Below are 17,596 nucleotides of genomic sequence, written 5' to 3' on the forward strand. Positions count from 1 at the left end.
ATGTGTTTGATAAAAAATAAATAAATAACCCCTTAAATGTGTCCGTTTGCTCCGACCACAGGGAGGCGCACGTGGCCTCGTCTCCGTCCCCACCAGCAGGACCAGGGCATCGAATAACGGACACACACGTCAGAGTCAAACGCTCAGAACTTTCTCATCAGGACCAGTAGCGTCAGGCTCTCACAAGCCTGGATCGCTGTTCTCTGCACTGTAGGCGATTTATTTTTTTCGAATCAGAGCGATTGCATTTTAACTTGATCAACACTCATAGGCTATAGCGATTTATCTTAAAGACCGTCCCGAAAGGTTTGAGAATGATTCTGATAGCTTTGCTGTTGCTTTGTGTGAGGACTGCGGAGCCCCGTCATGCTGTCTCTGGTCACACAGCCCCGAGGGACGAGAGGACCGCTTTGGGATCGCCAGCCGGCGGAGCGGCAGGAACAGCACGGGACACAGAGACGGGAGATACCGACACCTGGCGGAATCCGAACCAGGTTGAAGGTGTAGGGATAATCAAATCCCCCAAAAGAATTCCCCGAGGCGCCAAAGATGGGAGTTCCAACAAACGGGACCAGTCTCCACACAATTACTGGCACCCCAGAGCGCACGACCCGGATAGTTACTTCACCACACCCAAGAGTGCAAAGTACCCGTCCGGCGGTGCCCTGAACGTCGGGTCCCGGGGTAACTCCTCTGACAAAGTAACGGTGCTTCTCCATAACCCACTCTACCCGGTTACCGAGAGCTCCTACGGGGCTTACGCGGTGATGCTGCTGGCGCTCATCCTCTTCGCCGTGGGCATCGTGGGGAACCTCGCGCTCATGTGCATCGTGTGGCACAACTATTACCTGAAGAGCGCGTGGAACTGCATCCTCGCCAGCCTGGCCTTGTGGGACTTCCTGGTGCTGTTCTTCTGTCTGCCCGTGGTCGTGTTCAACGAGCTCACCACCAAGCGGCTGCTGGGCGACCTGTCCTGTCGTATAGTGCCCTACATGGAGGTAAGTGCCCTACATGGAGGTAAGACAAAGCCATATATGGTGTTTTACGTGCCCTACATGGAGGTAAGACAAAGCCATATATGGTGTTTTACGCACCTGGAACGCGTCATGCGCACAGACCGTTGGAACACCTGTCGCGCGCAGGTGTTGTTTTTTTTTTTACACAATCCCATAAAATGCTATAGCTTATGCAGTGACACTGAAAGTAATGTTTATCACATTACACAGGACCAATTTGGACACCTAGGCTATTTCCAGACACATGGGTCATCTTTATTTGTCGCATGGTTTGCTGGTTTTAGTTTGCTATTCTTGCACTTTGCCTTCAGCACTAGATTATGCTCTTGCACTTGTTTTAGAAAGGAGACGTGCTGGTTTTGGGAAGTAGTAGTACATTGGCTTTTCCTACATTAAATGCAATTATTGTAAGTCGCTCTGGATAAAAGCGTCAGCTAAATGACTAATGTAATGTTAATGTAATGCAAACGTACAATGTACAATCACAGTGAAATGTTACTGCCGGCTCCCTGCTCTAGAGGTAATTACAACATGCAAGTTACCAATTATACAAGAAATAAAATCTATACAATATAGGCTAAAGCTAAAGATACGGTGCTGTTGTGGATGCGGTATGTGCAAATTACACAATAAATACAATCTATACAATGTGAAGCTAAAGATAAGGTGAGGGGGGGGGGGTGCACATTGACACATTGGGAGATTGGACAGCCTGTATTCAAGTTGGTCCTGGGATTGGCCTGTCTGATAAAAGTACGACCACATGCTTTTACTTGCAGCCATCTTGTATGCTACAATAAGCTACTTCTGCTTACAATTCAAGTATTGGACCTGAACGCCACAAAACCTTGTTTGTGTTGGTCTATTTACCCATTAAATTAGCTATCTACTAATTTCCAAAGCAATTTGAGTATCTGGCCATTCCCCCTAAATTACACAGTATACCATGTTTAAACTTACTTACTCACTGGATGGGTGTAGTAGCTAGTGATTCCACTATCTGAATCATTGCCTGTGTGTATATAGTTGTCTGTGGAACAGACTCGCCTGACAGCCTCTCACTGTGTTACGGTAGTTAGCCCATTGTGATGCTAACGAGTGCCTCATGTTAATTGTCTGAAGGGGTGTGCCTGACTAATTGAGGTCCTTAGAGTCTAGAAGACTCTCTGTGGAGCAGTGGATTTGGGTCCAGCCTCTAATAATAGGCTACGCTCATATTCTTTACCAAGCCGAAATTTGCATTTTCATATTCTCCCCACATTCTGATGCCTTTCTACCCCTGCCTCTCTCCTCTCCTCCTGTGTCCTCCTCTCTCCTCTCCTCCTGTCTCCTCCCCTCTCCTCTCCTTCCCTCCCATCCCCTCTCCTCCTGTCTCCTCCCCTCTCCCCCTCTTTCCTCTCCTCCTCTCTCCTCTCCTTCCCTCCTCTCCTCTCCCCTCTCCTCCTCTCTTCTCTCCTCCTCTCCTTCCCTCTCCTTCCCTCCTCTCCTCCTCTCCTCTCCCCTCTCCTCCTCTCTTCTCTCCTCCTCTCCTTCCCTCTCCTTCCCTCTCCTTCCCTCTCCTCCCCTCTCCTCTCCTTCCCTCTCCTCTTCTCTCCTCTCCTTCCCTCCCATCCCCTCTCCTTCTGTCTCCTCCCCTCTCCTCCTCTCTCCTGTCCCCCCTCTCCTCCCCTATCCTCTCCTCCTCTCTCCTTCCCTCTCCTCCCCTCTCCTCTCCTCCTCCTTCTCTTACACCCCCCCCCATTCTACTCCCTCCCCATCATCCCCTGCTCCCCCTCTACCTCTCCTTCCCCACATAACGAACCCCCCCCCCCTCAGGTCACCTCCCAGGGCGTGGCCACCTTCAGCCTGTGCGCCCTGAGCATCGACCGGTTCCACGCCGCCACCGCGCCGCCGCCCCTCCGCTCCGCCCCCCGGGTGGAGCCCTGCCAGTCCATCCTGGCCAAGCTGGCGGTCATCTGGTTGGGCTCCATGGTGCTGGCCGCCCCCGAGCTCCTCCTCTGGCAGCTCAGCCAGGACGCCGGCGGCCCCCCGATGGGGGCTGCGGCCGTCGGGCTGCGCTCGCCCAGGGACGCCGGCGCGGACGTCCCAGCGCCGCCGCAAGGCGCCCTCCCGACGGATGTGTGCGTCCGCCGCCCGTCCACGGACCTCCCGGAGTCGGTGTACTCCCTGGTGCTGACCTATCACGAGGCGCGGATGTGGTGGTACTTCGGCTGCTACTTCTGCCTGCCGCTGCTGTTCACGCTGGCGTGCCAGCTGGTCACCAGACACGTCGCGGCCCAGGAGGCCGTGCGGGAGAAGCAGGTCGGGGGCGGCGGCCGCCCGTCCTCCTCCTCCGCCTCCTCTTCTTCCTCCTCCTCCTCCTCCTCATCCGCCGCGCCCAAGAAGAAGCAGCGGGCAAGGAGGGAGCGGCGCCTGACCTCCACGGTGACGGCGTTGGCCGCCGTCTACGCCGCGTGCAACCTGCCCGAGAACGCCTGCGGCGTGGCGCTGGCCTACGTGTCGGGCCCCGTGTCCCCGGCGACCGAGGCCGTCCTGGCGCTGGTGGGCCAGTTCCTGTTGTTCGCGCGCTGCGCCGCCACGCCCGTGCTCCTGCTCTGCCTCTGCCGCTCGCTGGGACAGGCCTTCATGGACTGCTGCTGCTGCTGCTGCGAGGAGTGCCTCCCCGACGGCGCCTCCTCCTCCTCCGCCTCCACCACCGCCACGGCCGCCTCCGCCTCCCCCTCCGCCCTCTCCTCCCCCACGTCCCTCTCGCCCCCCTCCCTCTCCCTCTCCGCCGCCGGGGAGGAGAAACTGAAGGTGGTTTCGGGGAGGTCTCCGACGATTTACTACGACAAGGCCAAAGAGAGTTCCTCCGTGCTTGCTATCGGTACGCCCTGTTGAGGGACCCCCGTCTACCCCGGCGCAAGTGCCACCTCAGCGGGGGACAGGGCGGAGACGTAGCCCCTGTGTCTCCAGCTCTCTTGAGTGGACTGCATCTCCCATCGGGCCACACTGGGTCTTTATAGAGAGGCAGACTGTTGAACTTGTATTTCATCAGGGAGACTCTTGAGGCGAAGATGCTCTGTTTAGAAAGAGACTTGAGATGTCGTGTGAAACAACAAAACCTTGAAAATAAAATTTAAAAATGTAAAAAAATAAGAAAAGAACTTGAGGCCATGGACTGACAATATATTGACTTTCCTATTGGACTTTTAAGGTTGTTTTGATTGGATTTGGTTAGTTTAGTTTGGTGTCAACAATCTCCTCCAGCCTTGTGATAAGTTATATATAGCGTCTAGTGATGTCACTATTGGTAAATGAAGTGTCAGTCGTACGAAGCGTCAAGCAAAACGACAAAGCAGCCGCCGAACGTGAGGAGAAAGCCGACTGAACTCCAACGAACTTTCCACGACCTCTACTTTTTACACTTTCCATTGATGAAAAACGGGACAATAAAACAACAACATACAATTATCATGAGAAAACCTCTGCGTTAGCCGCGAGTGTGTTCTTGGTCAGTGGGAGATGATGACGGAGGTTCTGACTGGGTGGGTGGGTGAACTGATCTCTCTACCCTTTCTGTACTGAATCACAGGATGAGCTAGACAGGAAGGAATGCGCGAGATGTTGTAGCCATTGTCTCGACACCCAACACCCCTGGGGAAGTTTTTACGGCCCGTCTAAAGATTCGTTGACGTTCTGTTGGTGTTTAATCCTTACAGGAGGTCTCACCCATACCGGCCGAGTAATGTTCACACTGGCCGTTTGTTTCGTCTGGGAGATGGACAAGCATTGAGACAAGGCGTGCGTTTTGAACAAGAGTGTGAAGAATTTAGCGCGACAGTCTTTGGTCTAGCTCAGGGTTCCACAACTTCTTGCCCTTCAAGACCCACAACATAACGTGTCACGGTGTGCTTGAATCTGACCTATGTTAGCAGCATATAGTTTGTATTTCAGTGTAATTATCCGAACTATAAATGTAGTCTGTGTTCACTGTATTGGTTAGGTCTTCTGAAGGCTTTGTCGTTCACGGTCATGTGACCCAACTGAAAACACGGTAAAAAAACAGCTGTTTGGCGCCAGCTCAGCTAAGTAGCTTGAACAACTTTGGTAGCTATTTCTCTTTCTTTGAGATTTCTAACATCTAACTTTTTTATTATATTAGTCCTTGCAGGTAGATACATCATAAAATCATATTCTAATCAGTATTCAACATAAGGTTTATAGGCCTGATACCTTGAAACACATTATTTAGTCAGAGTACAGGTATGTGTACTATATACTGTCTGAACGTATCATGTTCACTATCAAATGAAGTACAATCTATGGATGTAATTTGTAAATTCACCTTCACTGAAACCTTAACATGTGGACGCTTCACAGAGATGACGTCATAACTCAGAAACTGCTGACATCATTGTTTTATCATCATATAACTGTTTTTGTATATTGCACAAGGCTTTGAATTCCCACAAACCTTTATATGGTCAACTTTGGTTGTATCCAGTGTATTGTATACAAAATGAGATTCACCTTCATTGCAAGATGGCCAGGCAAATCGTCACTGAAAATACATCCATTCCTCTCTATGTGAAATGTTATTAATTCAAATGGGATTATGACAAAGGCAAGTCCCCTGGCATTGTGAATATTTTCTAATTATGTCTGAAGATTTAGGTTTAACATACTGTATTTGAAATAGCGATTTCATATTGACGATAGTGTTTTTGTATACTATACTTTTTACTTAGTTCTTCTCAATAAATAAGGAGACAGACTGAGTACTTGGTCTTGTTTTGCGCTGGTCAGTCTTGGCTGAAGATATGCATGCGTCTGTCAAAGCATGAACAAGCCATTGTGAAGTTAAAGGGACCACCACGTCTGCCCCCACACACACACACACACACACACACACACACACTAACTGACACAAACATCCTCCCTCTTCTCCTCTCTCTCTCCTACCTACGCACACGCACACACATTTTAACAATTTATGTATGTCCACATAGAGAAGAGACACACACACACACACAAACTATGCATGCCTCTCAGACACACTATTACTCACACTCTCTCTGACACACACACTCAGTCACTCACACACACACACACTCAGTCACTCACACACACACACACACTCTCTCTCTCTCTCTCTCTCTCTCACACACACACACACTCACTCTCTCTCTATCTCACACTCACTCACACACACACACACACTCACACTCTCTCACACACAGAGGACCAGAGAGACAGCAGGGATTCTTCTCCTGTCCTGTGTGCTGCGGCTCGGCTCCCTGAGCTGAAATATTTGTCCTCCCACTTAGTTCTGCCTGGGCCTGGGGGGGTGGGGGGGGGGGTCAGCTTTCATAAGGCCAGCTTTGTTCCCTGTCCCTCCCCAGGCTGAGCCCCCTCACAGCATATCAATAGCCAGCCACAGACTAGGTTGCCAAGCTACAGTCACATTTGAGTCGCCCCCCCCCCCCCCATCCCCTCCTTTTTGGTGGCAAAACAGCAAGAGGAGAGGAGGAGGAGGGGGAGGAGGAGGGGGAGGAGGAGGATAGAAGGGGGGAGGAGGAGAGGACCAAAACAACCCGCTTGGACCCCCCCCCCCCCCCGAAACCCCTCGTTGGTTCCTCCGGCGGTTGCCGTGCCGACGGCGGCGGGGTGTGGGCGCGGGGGGTGGGATCCTTGTGCCGTCTCGGCCGCTCCGCGAGACACTCCTCTCCTCCTCTCTCCTCCCCCTCTCCTCCTCCTCCCTCTCCCCTCCCCCTCTCCTCCTCCTCCCTCTCTCCCCCCACCCCAGCGCCCCCTCCATTCCGACCCCTCGCACACTTGTTGTCCAAAGAGCCTCCGCTGAGAGAGAGAGAGAGAGAGAGAGAGAGAGAGAGCAGGGAAGAAATTATCAGAGAGGCTCATTAATATGACAGACCTGGTCTCTCCCTGGTCTCTCTCCTCCTCTCCCTCCCTTCACGGCGCGTGTTTTTCTCGCCAGACTTTGCTTTGCCTCGCCAATTAAGTGGCTTTTGAAGTTAAAAGTGTCTCTTTAAGTAGGTTAAGTCTTCAGTAGCCCTGGCCCTCTGTGCGAGCCAGCAGGACAAAGCGGGAACGCGTTTGCGCTGCGACCCACGTAAAACGCAGGGTTGCTTTCTCGTGACCTGCCAAGGGAAGAGGTTCTAGCCAGGACCCGGTTCTAGGCGGACGGCTACTTTCAGCAGGTGTGAGGTCATCATTGTTCCCAGAGGGGTGAATAGAATAGAATAGAATAGAATAGAATAGAATAGAATAGAATAAAATAGAATAGAATGTTTTTAGTGTTATTGTGCCAAGGTACAACGAAATTAAAGTAGCCTCAACTTGAGTGCGCTGGACAACATACAGCATCACAGTGTGCGGACAACATCACAATATACAGACAACATCACACTAAAAGAATATAGCATCACACAATAAGAATATAACATCACACAATAAGAATATAACATCACACAATAAGAATATAAATAAAAATAAAAGGTCTGGGGACATGTTCTCACGAGTACAATTCAGACTTGTAAATTGAATCTTGAATCTCGTTCCTCTGTTGGATGAGAGCATTAATTGGGGTCGAAAAAATCCCACATTTATTTGTAAAACGCCTCATTTTAATTGCTTTAAATTCCTATCTCATTCTCTTATTGAACCAAACGTCATCGAGGGAGAACCTACTGACTGTTCAGAAGTCTGCTGAATCTCTGAATCTCTGAATCTGAAAACAGAAAGGAAGTTACAGTATGTACAGTGCACTGCTCATGCTTCCACCTGTCCAGCTCTTCCAGGTCATATCTGTGATCATATCTGTGGGAGATAGGGATGGGCGTGGAGAGAGGAGGCCATTTTAAATGGTAAATAGTAAATGGACTGCACTTACATAGTGCTTTTCCACCTTAGTGGCACTCAAAGCGCTTTACAATGGCCTCTCATTCACCCATTCACACACACATTCACACACCAATGGCAGTATCTGCCATGCAAGGTGCTAACCTGCTCATTGGGAGCAATTTGGGATTACTGTAGGTGTCTTGCTCAAGGACACTTCGACATGTGGACAGTCGGGGTTGGGATACGAACCGCTGACCCTTCGATCGTTGAACGACCCGCTCTACCAAATGAGCTACAGCCGCCCTGAAAAGGACTGAGATGCACACAGCGTGTCTGTGACTGGACAGCTGGGCTTCCATAGCTCTGGTGTTCTGACAGATGCCCACTGTGCGAAGACGTCTGTCCCTCCAACAAGAATATAAGACGCCCGATTTAGAAGAGGGGCCTTTGTTATGAGACAACAGAAATGCGTATGCATAGTTTTATGGTCATGCATACATCCACTTATTCAGGGTTTCTATGTGTAAGGCGTGATATTCATGGTTCTGTAAGCCAGTGTGTGTGTCTGTGTCTGTGTGTCCGTTTGCCCGTCTAATTCTAAATATATGTGTGTGTGTGTGTGTGTGTGTGTGTGTGTGTGTGTGTGTGTGTGTGTGTGTGTGTGTGTGTGCATCTGTACACTTAGTCCGCGGGTCCCCTTCTGGTCACAGCAGGCTCAGAAAAGATAAAGTCCGCGACCCCCGACCTCCATCTGTCGTTGCCACAACGACAGTCCCGCAACCAGCTCTCCGCCGCTGCGGAATGCAAACAGAACCGGGCCGGACGGCTCCGGACCTCCACAGGCCCGGAGTGTGAGCCGCTGGGCTCGGGTCCCAGAGGGCCCCGCGGGTCCAGACCTCTCCGTCTCATCACGAGTCCCCTCTGTCACCAGAACAGAACCGACCCAGCTCGCTCCGTCACGGTCCCTTTCACCGACGCCACGGGCGCCGCGACTCGACCGGAGTTATCTCAGTCAGGGGGGGAACCATTTAAGCGACCGGTTCTCCTTTCCAGTCAGGGTCGGTACCAGTGACGGACTGCGGGGGGCGGGTTTACTTCCTCGTTGACAACCGTTTGGCTTCTGGTCAACATGGGAAAACATCAATAAAGCTTTCAAGTCAACACTGCGGTCTTTCACTCTCGTTCCTAAAACAAACAGAGCATTCATCAAGTCAAATAAGCGATTCAGAGCTGGGAGAAGTGAGGCCGGGAAAAACCAACATCTGAAGGAGGGCTGAGGAGTGAAGTTCAAGCGAGTGGTAGATGATGAAGTAGATATCATCTGAGGCATGAGTTCCCAGCAAGGCACCGGTGTTGTGGGTGAAATAGTCACACGAAGAATCGCCTCAATGTTCAGTTAAGACTTTATAGCGGCTCCCCTTCTCTCTGTTCTCACACCATGGCTGCCAACGCTTTGTGTTGCCTTGTTTCATGAGCTGCACTGCGCAGTGTGTGTGTGTGTGTTTGTGTGTGTGAAGCCTGAAACAAAGAGAGAGGGAAAAGAGGCAGAGTGTGTGTGTGTGTGTGTAAGATGAGAGGAACAATCCTCAGCTACTTTCCCCAAGCCCTCCTACTCTCACATAAGAAACAGACATATGGCGCCCTCTGCTGGTAGCAATGACAAACTGCGGTGAGAATCAATATTTCAATCAAGAATCAGTATACCAATGTAATATGCTACTGTCATTTTCAGATGGTATTCTTACATACATTGCAGTGTAACATTTCCCAAATGGTAAGCGAAGATAAGTTGTAGGGTGTTTTTTTTCTTCTAATGTCCTCGTATTGTAAGGAATCTGGGTGTGACCCTGGATGACCAACTGTCGTTCTCTGCACATTTCACAACCGTTACACACACCTGCTCTCATGCACCCTGTCTTCACCACTAGATCACGCTCTTATAGTCAACTGTTTAGAAAGGAGAAGCACTTCAGAGTTCTGGTGAGTAGTAGTACAAAGACTTCCTACATGAAATGCTATATATGAAATTATGGGTTATTTATATGTCACTTTGGATAAAAGTGTCTGCTAAATGACTGACTGCATAGATGTGATGTTCATGTTGCGACACCATGCATTTGACCCAAGTTAACTGAGTGGGAAAATGTTTATTGTTCATGTTAAAATCACCTCAGAATAACAACAGCAACATGTACAGAATCGTCACTGGAGGGACGTTAGACAGTCATGTGTTGATTGGTCAGAAGTAGCACACAGATGTCCCTTGCGTAGACCGATGGGTGGCTGGGACAGATGTGAAATGGCGTCCCTCTTGGCTCAAATGCGTGTGTAGCTCTGGGGTGGAGTAGCAGCCTTTAGCTCCCCCGCCTGACCGTCTTTGGGGTGTGGTTGTACGGTCCATTCTTCAAACTGCCAGTAGAGGGAGCCAACTGCAGATTCCCCTTCTCATCGTTTACAAACATTTCACTTGACGCCGCAGTCGTAACACTTCATAATATCAGGATGGAACAGACAGATCGCTGTGGCGTATGACAGTGGTTGGAATTAAGGTGATTCTAGTTTCAAAATTGACATTGATTCCACCTACTACCTTTTAGTGTCAAGTTGCTATGCGACACTATCCAAATTCAATACAACAAAATATTATTATTGATATCAGAACAAAAACAACATAGGGCAAGACATTCAAATGTAAAGCAAACTAAGACAAGCAAATCATTGTGAGAAATGCTGCACAAGAAAATAAAAAAGCACCATAAAACAAAACATTGATTACTGTGTGCTTTTATCACATCTGTGTGATGTTTCACAAGTTGTTTCAATATTGCATCGTCACTTTCAAATATAACAAAATAACATTAAAAAAAAAAAAAAAAAACATAAATACGGCCTAAGTCTTCAAATGGCACAAAGAGCATTTTTTCGCAGACGCACTCCAAACATCAGAGATGCGTGTGGAGTAAAATGAAGCACGTTTATAAATGACAGAAGGTTGTTGTTTTTTTAAATCGTATCAGAAACTTGAGAAACTCTCCCTAAAATCCTACCATAATAGTGATGGAACAGTAAGAGACTGAACATCTGACATGATGGCCCTGTGAACGTGGCGATGTCCTTGGTACAAACAGGAGAGGAATGTGTCATGTCACATAATCTTGTGCTGTGACTGCAGTGGGACTTGTGTAGGCTACATCCCATTACAGTCTAGCTTTTATTCAAGTGAGATAACAGGTGCATCTCAGAAAATTAAGAGCATTGTGGAAAGTTCATTATTTTCCGTAATTTAATTCAAATAGTGAAACTTTCATATATTATTGATTCATTACACATTAAGTGAAATATTTCAAGGATAATTGCCTCCATGCTCCACGTTGATGCTGTCATTTGTGCAGAAGGAGCCCCCATCAAGTATTGAGTGTATTGAACATACTGAACAATCATAAAGATTAAAACAAAAAAGGCTTGAGATATTTCCCTTTGTCTAATTGATCTATAATACATGAAAGTTTCACTTTTTGAATTAAATTACGAAAATAATGAACTTTTTCACAATATTCTATTTTTTTGGGATGCACCTGTATTTGCTGGTTTAACACAGTATGACCAACTAAGGAATCAAACAACAGTGTAACAGGAACTGGTGTGGATCTCCAGGTTGGTATACACTGTGTGTGTGTGTGTGTGTGTGTGTGTGTGTGTGTGTGTGTGTGCGTGTGTGCGTGCGTGCGTGTGTGTGTGCGTGTGCGTGTGTGTGTGCGTGTGCGTGTGTTTGCGTAACTTGTTTACACTACAGACCACGAGCGCGACTCCCATATCATTCATTTCGGCGGGTGAAAAAAAACCATCCCTGTACCTCCCAGACTAAAGTGAGCTGAACGGCTATCGGAGCGAAACCAGCAACAGTCACTGAAAAGAAGAGAAAGTCCGCAGGCGACTGTCCAGGGTTTTACTTTATCCAGTCTGAAGTACACAGCGTAAAAAAGGCATATATATATAGATAGAAAACAAAACTATTCAAACAGTGCAAATCATAACATCTCACGTGATCTCTACTAGAACAGAACCGAGGGTCAGGGGTGAGGGGAGGGGAATGGAGACTCTAGTCTTGACCGGAGGGGGAGGGGCAGCGGAGAACCGCCCTGTCCGCCCGGCGCCCCTGACTAACAGATCTTGAACCACCCTGGAAAGGTGAGCGCGGTAGAACACGGGTTCCGGCTGGTTCTCTCTGACCTATCACATCCCTTCAGATCTGTGCATACTGATGGGGGGGGGGTGAGATGATGAGAGGAGGGGAGGAAGGAACGGAGAGAGAGAGAGAGAGAGAGAGTGAAAGAGATGAGAGAGAGGAAGATGACATCCAGAGAGGAGGAAGGGAGAGGTCAGGGAGGAGGAGAGGCCAGGGGGAGGATGAGCAGAGGAGGGGAGGGAGAGAGGGAGGGAGGGAGGAGAGGGAGTACAGCTGGTCTCAGGGTAATAGTCGTGGGGGTCCAGAGTTCGGGCCTCATGTCCTTCTGGATCTAGAATGCTGGATCAGCCACTGTAATGTGATATCTGAAAGGACACACACTTACATTAGCTTCAAAAACACTAAAGCCTACAAAAACATCAGTTAATCACTTCTTCCATGTGGTTAAACACATGGTAGTTAACATGCAAGGACCACTTAACCCTTTGAATATGACCGTGTCACCGGCAAAATTCTAAAAATATCTTTTTAAAAATCATTTAAAAAAAAATCAAAAAAAAATCAAAAAAAATCCTATATTCCAACACTTCCTGAAAGTTGAGAAACTGCACTTTCTAGTAATACAGGGAAATTCCAATTAATATTCGGAAAGTTGGCACTTAACTTACAGGGTTAAACATACCATTTATGAATGAGTGTATACAGTACAGTTCCGACTGGGATGTGTGGGTAGTGTTACTGGGATGTGTGGGTAGTGTTACTGGGATGTGTGGTTAGTGTTAATGGGATGTGTGGTTAGTGTTACTGGGATGTGTGGGTAGTGTTACTGGGATGTGTGGGTAGTGTTACTGGGATGTGTGGTTAGTGTTACTGGGATGTGTGGGTAGTGTTACTGGGATGTGTCGGTAGTGTTACTGGGATGTGTGGGTAGTGTTACTGGGATGTGTGGTTAGTGTTACTGGGATGTGTGGGTAGTGTTACTAGGATGTGTGGGTAGTGTTACTGGGATGTGTGGGTAGTGTTACTGGGATGTGTGGGTAGTGTTACTGGGATGTGTGGTTAGTGTTACTGGGATGTGTGGGTAGTGTTACTGGGATGTGTGGGTAGTGTTACTGAGATGTGTGGGTAGTGTTACTGGGATGTGTGGGTAGTGTTACTGGGATGTGTGGGTAGTGTTACTGGGATGTGTGGGTAGTGTTACTGGGATGTGTGGGTAGTGTTACTGGGATGTGTGGGTAGTGTTACTGGGATGTGTGGGTAGTGTTACTGGGATGTGTGGTTAGTGTTACTGGGATGTGTGGGTAGTGTTAATGGGATGTGTGGGTAGTGTTACTGGGATGTGTGGGTAGTGTTAATGGGATGTGTGGGTAGTGTTACTGGGATGTGTGGATAGTGTTACTGGGATGTGTGGGTAGTGTTACTGGGATGTGTGGGTAGTGTTACTGGGATGTGTGGGTAGTGTTACTGGGATGTGTGGGTAGTGTTACTGGGATGTGTGGGTAGTGTTATTGGGATGTGTGGTTAGTGTTACTGGGATGTGTGGTTTTATACTGCATTTCAGTTCTATCAGAAACATAAGTTTCAAAATCAAAATAGTCATAAAATACGTCACCTGAACTCGGTTTTCCGGGTGAAAAAAATCAACCCGGACATCATTGACGTCAGCTGCTGACGTCAAATCAAGATGGCTACTCCGCGCATCGACGATAAGTGAAAGCTCTAACAGGGCTGTTTATTAGCACTTCGGTCTTATTTGTGTCTCATTAAATCAGTCTTACGCACAGTCCTGTCCATCTCCCATCAGTGGACAATGTTGCTACGGTTTTCATATGCGCAAAATAATGCGTTGTTATCAACTGGTATCGCTAATAATGGCTAACTTGGTTAGAACTACAAAGAACGAAAGCGTTGTTTTTTGGGGGTTTTTTTTGGCCTTTTGTTTCTGAAAAGCATTCAACGGGTATGACATCATCCCGGGTGGCGAATCCCGAACTCCGATGCGAGTGGAAGGCGGGGTTAGTGCGAGTGGGCGGGGTCTCACCGATGTTGTCCTTCTCCTTGCAGGATATGGAGTAGCAGCAGATCTCTCTGTCCTGAATGGCTGACAGGTTCCTGGGGGAGGGGCATAACCGCCATGTTAGACAGAAGGACAGAGAGAAAGTACACACGTACACACACACGCACACACACACGCACACGCACACTAGGGATGAGACGGTATGGATTTTTGCATTATGGTACAGTACGGTATCTAGTTACCCGGTACGGTTTACGGTATTTCACGGTATACGGCATTTCAACCCTACAGTGCAACACATGATGGGAAATACACACGATTGTAATTAAGCTCAGTTCATTAATAGCAAGCTTATATTAAATTACAAAATTAACTGTTGCAAGCAACTTGAAATGTGAAGTTTCGGCAGCGCATTATTGTGTAATACCATAAACGTAATACCGTAAACACAGGGAACGTCACGGTTCTAATACCGTGGACATTTTATACCGCGGCTCACGGTTTTACGGTATACCGTCTCATCCCTAATGCACACACACAAAACAAAAACTATTACATACTATCTATTGGTCATTTGCGTTTCACATTCGTCACACATGCGGTATGTAGCTCTCCATTCCTCCTCAGCGTTCAGGACTATCTTCATGTTGCGATTCAACCACAACTTCGCTACTCACATCCTCTCAATCAGCTCCTTCTCGTCCAACGCACCGGAAATGTCTCTTTTGTTCCCGAGAACCAGCACCTGAGGTAGACGAGACGGGAAATGACGTTAAATTTAAGACTATATTCATAAACTCCTGGAAGTTCGATATGATATACTGTAGGCTAGATATGATATACTGTAGATCAGATATGATATAGGTCAAATCGTACACACAGTACGATCAGATGATACAGGTTAGATATATGTTAGATATGATATATGTTAGATATGATATAGGCTAGATATAATATAGGTTAGATATGATAGGGTAGATATGATATAGGCTAGATATAATATAGGTTAGATATGATAGGGTGGATATGATATAGGCTAGATATAATATAGGTTAGATATGATATGGATCGGCTCGTAGCTTGGGAGGTAGAGCGGCCGGCTGGGGATCTCAAGGTCCCCGGTTCGATCCCAGAACGTGTCCTTGAGCGAGACACTGAACCCCAAATCGCTCATGTGCGGCACGGTGGCGCAGTACCTAGCACTGTCACCTCACAACACGAAGGTCCGGGTCTGCATGTTCACCCTGAGTTCACGAGGCTTTCCTCCCCAAAGAACCCAATACGGAGAACAGATGCTCTTCAGCCCCGTCCCTGACCAGGACCTGGACTTGGTCCCTGGACGTCGTGAACGTCCTCCCTGGAGGAGGACGACTTGGACAAGAGAAAGGCGGGGAACGGTTTCCACCCCCAGAAATTGAACAATTTCCACCCGCGACCCCAGGAAATTGTGTGTGTGTGTGTGTGTGTGTGTGTGTGTGTGTGTGTGTGTGTGTGTGTGTGTGTGGCCGAATAAAGACCCTCCGGTCCTGTAATTTAGCTCATGATATGATTATATGATATGTTAAATATGATATAGGCCAGATATAATAGACAGGTAGGTCAGATATATGCCTAGCAGGCCTGATGCCTGCGTTTCATCTCCTCGGTCTACCACGCAGCCCTGGAGGATAATCCTGCAGGTTCCGAAGGAACGGGAAGTGATTCAATCGGTTCTGAGGCCGCAGAACGCCAGGTTCTGCAAGCAGGAACGTGCTGTAGTTCCCCCAGGGGCGGCAGATCAATCCCCGGTGACAGCGTGATTAATCCCGGGGCGTCTGGGCCGCGAGCCACCGGAAACAACGGCGGCTAATGAGAACGGAAGAGCGCGTGTGTGGGCGTGGCCTGGCGTCACAACGACGTGATCCATCTCAGCTCGCTTGCTTAAAATGGCTTACAGCCTCGCCGACTGCGTCTAGATAAAGGCGGTCGTTAGAAAGGGGGCTACGCACGCGCACACGCACACGCACACTCAGACTGGTCGTGACTCTAATATGTATTGTTGGACACACCCCACCAAACTATTGACAGTACAGAATTCGACTATGAATACATTATCAATGACCACATTATCTTCATCTCAGAAAAGCATGATGGGTCGTTCTGGAGCAGGTGATCTGGGTGCTCCATGTCTGTGAGAAACCTTCACCTCCTCCTGACTGTGAGAAGGTCACCAGGCTCTCCAAACCTTTACCTCCTCCTGACTGTGAGAAGGTCACCAGGCTCTCCAAACCTTCACCTCCTCCTGACTGTGAGAAGGTCACCAGGCTCTCCAAACCTTCACCTCCTCCTGACTGTGAGAAGGTCACCAGGCTCTCCAAACCTTCACCTCCTCCTGACTGTGAGAAGGTCACCAGGCTCTCCAAACCTTCACCTCCTCCTGACTGTGAGAAGGTCACCAGGCTCTCCAAACCTTCACCTCCTCCTGACTGTGAGAAGGTCACCAGGCTCTCCAAACCTTCACCTCCTCCCGACTGTGAGAAGGTCACCAGGCTCTCCAAACCTTCACCTCCTCCTGTCTTCTACACTCTTATCCATCCATCATGTATAGATTTCACTGGCTTGTCCTTCTAATGGCTGGTCCAGTCAATACATGTCCGGCCTGGACTTGGGCCTCTCTCTCTCTCTCTCTCTCTCTCTCTCATTGGAAGTCTTTCCTTAAGATTTAAAATACTGAATCTTGAAAATGTCAGTTTTACAACATTACAAATCGCAAAAACAATCTAATTTGGTTCTACAGCCAAGTCTCAATGCAAACCCAGCTTTACACTTTACTACAACAACCTCCCTCTCTCTACCTCTCTCTCTCCACCTCCCTCTCTCCACCTCCCTCTCTCCACCTCCCTCTCTCCACCTCCCTCTCTCCACCTCCCTCTCTCCACCTCTCTCTCTCCACCTCTCTCTCTCTCCACCTCCCTCCACCTCCCTCTCTTTCCACCTCCCTCTCTTTCCACCTCCCTCTCTCCACCTCCCTCTCTCCACCTCCCTCTCTCCACCTCCCTCTCTCCACCTCCCTCTCTCCACCTCCCTCTCTCCACCTCCCTCTCTCTACCTCCCTCTCTCTACCTCCCTCTCTCTACCTCCCTCTCTCCACCTCCCTCTCTCTACCTCCCTCTCTCTCTCCACCTCCCTCTCTCCACCTCCCTCTCTCCACCTCCCTCTCTCTACCTCCCTCTCTCCACCTCCCTCTCTCCACCTCCCTCTCTCCACCTCCCTCTCTCCACCTCCCTCTCTCCTCCTCCCTCTCTCCACCTCCCTCTCTCCACCTCCCACTCTCTACCTCCCTCTCTCCACCTCCCTCTCTCCACCTCCCTCTCTCCACCTCCCTCTCTCCACCTCCCTCTCTCCACCTCCCACTCTCTACCTCCCTCTCTCTACCTCCCTCTCTCACGTCAATAAATCCGGCCCACTCCTCTCTGGTCATCAGTCAGACACACATTCATTATTCATGTCTGGGATGAGCCGTGTGTGTGTGTGTGTGTGTGTGTGTGTGTGTGT

At 48.8% G+C, this 17,596-nt stretch overlaps 2 protein-coding genes across 2 annotated transcripts in view; one reads left to right on the plus strand and one right to left on the minus strand.

Annotated features, from left to right (window-relative positions):
* Positions 1–527: 527 nt before the first annotated feature.
* Positions 528–3,896, plus strand: gpr37l1a (G protein-coupled receptor 37 like 1a; the record flags this gene model as incomplete). Its single annotated transcript, XM_084445837.1, has 2 exons — positions 528–998; positions 2,832–3,896. The coding sequence occupies exons 1-2, from the start codon at positions 768–770 to the stop codon at positions 3,894–3,896; spliced, it is 1,296 nt and encodes a 431-aa protein (XP_084301963.1). The 5' UTR covers positions 528–767.
* Positions 3,897–12,360: 8,464 nt separating this feature from the next.
* The window catches only part of arl8a (ADP-ribosylation factor-like 8A), a gene marked incomplete at both ends in the record, with an annotated part of 14,410 nt that continues 9,174 nt past the window's right edge, over positions 12,361–17,596 (minus strand). Inside the window, 3 exons of the mRNA XM_084446351.1 lie at positions 12,361–12,410; positions 14,087–14,157; positions 14,740–14,807. Of these exons, the coding sequence (XP_084302477.1) occupies positions 12,361–12,410; positions 14,087–14,157; positions 14,740–14,807 (189 nt within the window). The remainder of the gene's footprint in view (positions 12,411–14,086; positions 14,158–14,739; positions 14,808–17,596) is intronic.

Source organism: Borostomias antarcticus (genome assembly GCF_949987555.1).
Source record: "Borostomias antarcticus genome assembly, chromosome: 11".
Lineage (NCBI taxonomy): Eukaryota > Metazoa > Chordata > Actinopteri > Stomiiformes > Stomiidae > Borostomias > Borostomias antarcticus.